The 3,116-nt window shown below is 50.4% G+C and overlaps 1 protein-coding gene across 1 annotated transcript in view; it reads right to left on the bottom strand.

Annotated features, from left to right (window-relative positions):
* The window catches only part of KCTD2 (potassium channel tetramerization domain containing 2), a 12,606-nt gene that overhangs the window by 1,258 nt on the left and 8,232 nt on the right, over positions 1–3,116 (bottom strand). Inside the window, exon 4 of the mRNA XM_007959871.1 lies at positions 1,631–1,726. Coding sequence (XP_007958062.1) covers positions 1,631–1,726 — 96 coding nt within the window. The remainder of the gene's footprint in view (positions 1–1,630; positions 1,727–3,116) is intronic.

Consider the following 3,116-nt stretch of genomic DNA (forward strand, 5'->3'; position numbering starts at 1 on the left):
TTCTGGTTAGCAGTCAAATGCCTTAGGCACTACGCCACCAGAGCTCCTGCCTGAGGTATAGTCTCAAGCAAAGAATGCTATAAAAAGTGTACTTTGTGAAACTCACGGATGACCGCTCAGATTATATGTCTCATCTTAATAAAGTTTTCCATAACTCAGGCCTACGGAGCTGAATTCAGGAACGAACGCTGAACTGGAAATAAGCATGCAAGGCAAGGCTGAGCCCAAGGGTGAGGCCGCTCTGGTGACATTACACTCCCTCCATCAAGCAGTGGGGCAGAGCAGCATTTCTATAAATGACAACGGACGCTCGCTTCAGCCACAAAACCTCCACAGAGCTGGCTCGTCTGAAGCAGAAGTCTGGGATGGAGACAGACCCCCGGAAGGATCTGGGAATCCCCGAGCCAGTCACTCAACAGTCCCCACAAACCACGGTCTGCAGCACCTGTGACTCTCGGTGGAGAAGTGAATTCCGCATTTAATTCTGAATGGGCAATAGCCGCAGAGGGGGCAGCTGACCCAGGGGGGCGGCCATTCTGGCAAGCAGAGCTAGCCTTGCGTCAGGAGACGCTGTGGCTAGCCGGGCACCTCAGCCCCTCTGTGCCTTAACTTCCTCCTCATGTGATGGAGTCAATGGTAGCCTACTTTATCCTCCACTGGACGTTATTAAGATGAGAAAAATAAGAAGGTCAGTCGGTCATTAGTTTCACAAAGTATAATTGTCTGTAATATCCTTTGTTAGGAGTTTTTATTGGGGATATGCCTCTGCAGTAGAGACCGATCAACTGTTGGCAGCAATTTGCAAGCCCCACGTGAGCAACAGGGAGAGAGCAGCGTATGTAACAGGGAGCCACACAGCGGAGAGGTTAAGTGGAGGGAATAACCCACTACTGGCTTTGAAGGCAGCTGACTAGCAGACTCCGAGTTAACCTATCGGATACTGTCATCACAAACTGTGACTTCCTTCAGAAGCCAAGTTTATGGTGACAATTCCAGTGCCTCTTAAACTGTCCTCTAAAACCAGGCGTGATCCATATAAAGCTGTAACACGTTCGCTTTGTCCAGGCACAGCCGCCCAGTTTGAAAGGGACAGCTGAGCTGCACAATTGTGCCACCTACTGGAAGGAAGCAGTAACATCCCCTCAGGTCAGTTCTCCGTTGCTTTCCTGCTTCCCTCACAGGCCAGAAGGACACAGCTCACTAGAATCAAGGGGACTCGTCCTGCTGCCTCCTGAGGATTCTTTTTGCCACAGCTGCTCCTCAGGCTTTTTTGGTAGCAGAACCAAGTGGTTCTGGCCCTGGGAGAGGGGCAGGAAGGGCTGGAGAAGCTGCGTTCCAGGACTTGCCCAGTGAGTCAGTGGAACAGGCAGTGTGCTTGCGAAGGGGTCGCTCTGAGGCTCCAGTGCCCTGTGGCCACAATCAGGTTAACACCTTGGGATATGGAGCTGGGGGACATGATACTGTCCCCAGTCCTCCCAACTCATGATCATCTCGAGTACCACGGAGCAAATGACTCACACCGAGAGGCTCTCTTCACCTGGCTCCGCTGGTCTCACAACAACATTTGCTAGTTACTCAAGGCGACTGTTTAGGCCGAGATGTTGAGGTTGCTACTGTTTAAGGGATGTACCTGTTCAAATTTCCAACCATCGGACATAGTGGAGACCATCTGTGTGAGCTCCTCCTCTTGGCACTGCAGGACTCTGTACACATGCTTCACGGGGCCCTGTGACAACCAGAAACAGGCCACATCAGGGACATGCAGTTTGTAGCTGGCCCAGATTCCTCAAAAGAATGAACACGGAAGAGGAGTTTGCTTGGTTTCCCCTGGAAGCCCCCGCCCCACCATGCCCCTTTATAAGCAGCAGTGTCGTTTTTCAACAAAGACTTACGCAAAGAAAGAAAGAGAGGATCCAAGAACACGGATGGGTGGGTAAAGTAATTCTGAACTTCAGAGGGTGAGTTCCGTGAGCAACCATGCTGGCCAGACGTTGATGTCACCGACTGCACTAAGCAGTGAAATGACTTTGCCAGGAAAGGCCAGACTTTTCCTAAGTTACTTCCAGCTGACACTTACATGCTGACCATAGAGACCATGTTTTGGTTTGTTCCTTGTTACAGGAATCACAGACACAATGTTCAGAAGTTGAAGCCGTTTCCTCTTTCCTGATGCTACCTGACCACGGCGTTTTCCTAATAGTGTTAAGCAGATACACGCCTTTTGTAGAACTCATTTGCCGGCCAGATCCAACGTCTCAGAACACACGTTACAGCTGGAACCTGCACCAAACCAAGCTGCCACACTGAAGCTTCCCCGCTTTACCTGCAAAGAACTGCGTGCCGTGCTCTGGCTCCGAGGGGATCAGGAGACGGGGGCAAGGGTTGCTGCCCGGAGGCCCGCTCAGTGGGTGGACGGTACCACTCCCACGCGGACAGGAGTGTTTAGGAATCTGGGACCATCCAGTGTCGGCTCCACCACCAGTCTGGAGGGTGGAGGGCGGGATGGACAGGCGCACACCAGCAGTGGCCACAACAATGGCCTCTGTCATGGAGAGGGCCAGCTTTGTTCAATAGGGATGTTAAGAATGTATGAAGGTTTCTTTAAAAATGATGAAAACCAGGCTGGACGAACCATTGCCCTGAGACAATCTTTAAGCTTTAAACCAAAAACATCCCCTGAAGTTGTCTTCAAACCAAATAGTGGCTCAGCTTAACTAGGAAAGCATTAGGCTCCTTCCAGACCCATCTACATGGGATCAAGTTGGCAGCAACCTGAAAGGTTAGCTGCGAAGCTCAGGGGCAGGGCGTCTGCGTCAACGGGGCAGGAACAGCTCGGAAGGAGGGTGAGGGCTGCACATGGAGGGATGTCGTCCTGTCACCCAATGGCACGGGCGGAAATGGTCCAGTTGGTTATGTTCCGCTGTGTAGGTTATTTTCAGCAACAACAACACAATAAATTATTAGAAAGAAAAAAGAAACTACCACAAATAAATAAATAAAGCCAGCCTAAAGGGAAGTGGACTAAGAAATGGAGAAATGGGCGTTTCTGAAGATAACTAGGAATCTTCTAATCCAGGCATGCCTTGGACTTCTCATAAACTTAAAAAAAAAAAAAA

The sequence above is a fragment of the Orycteropus afer genome, unplaced genomic scaffold (assembly GCF_000298275.1).
Source record: "Orycteropus afer afer isolate SDZICR_OR568_19922 unplaced genomic scaffold, OryAfe1.0 scaffold00018, whole genome shotgun sequence".
Classification (NCBI taxonomy): Eukaryota; Metazoa; Chordata; class Mammalia; order Tubulidentata; family Orycteropodidae; genus Orycteropus; species Orycteropus afer.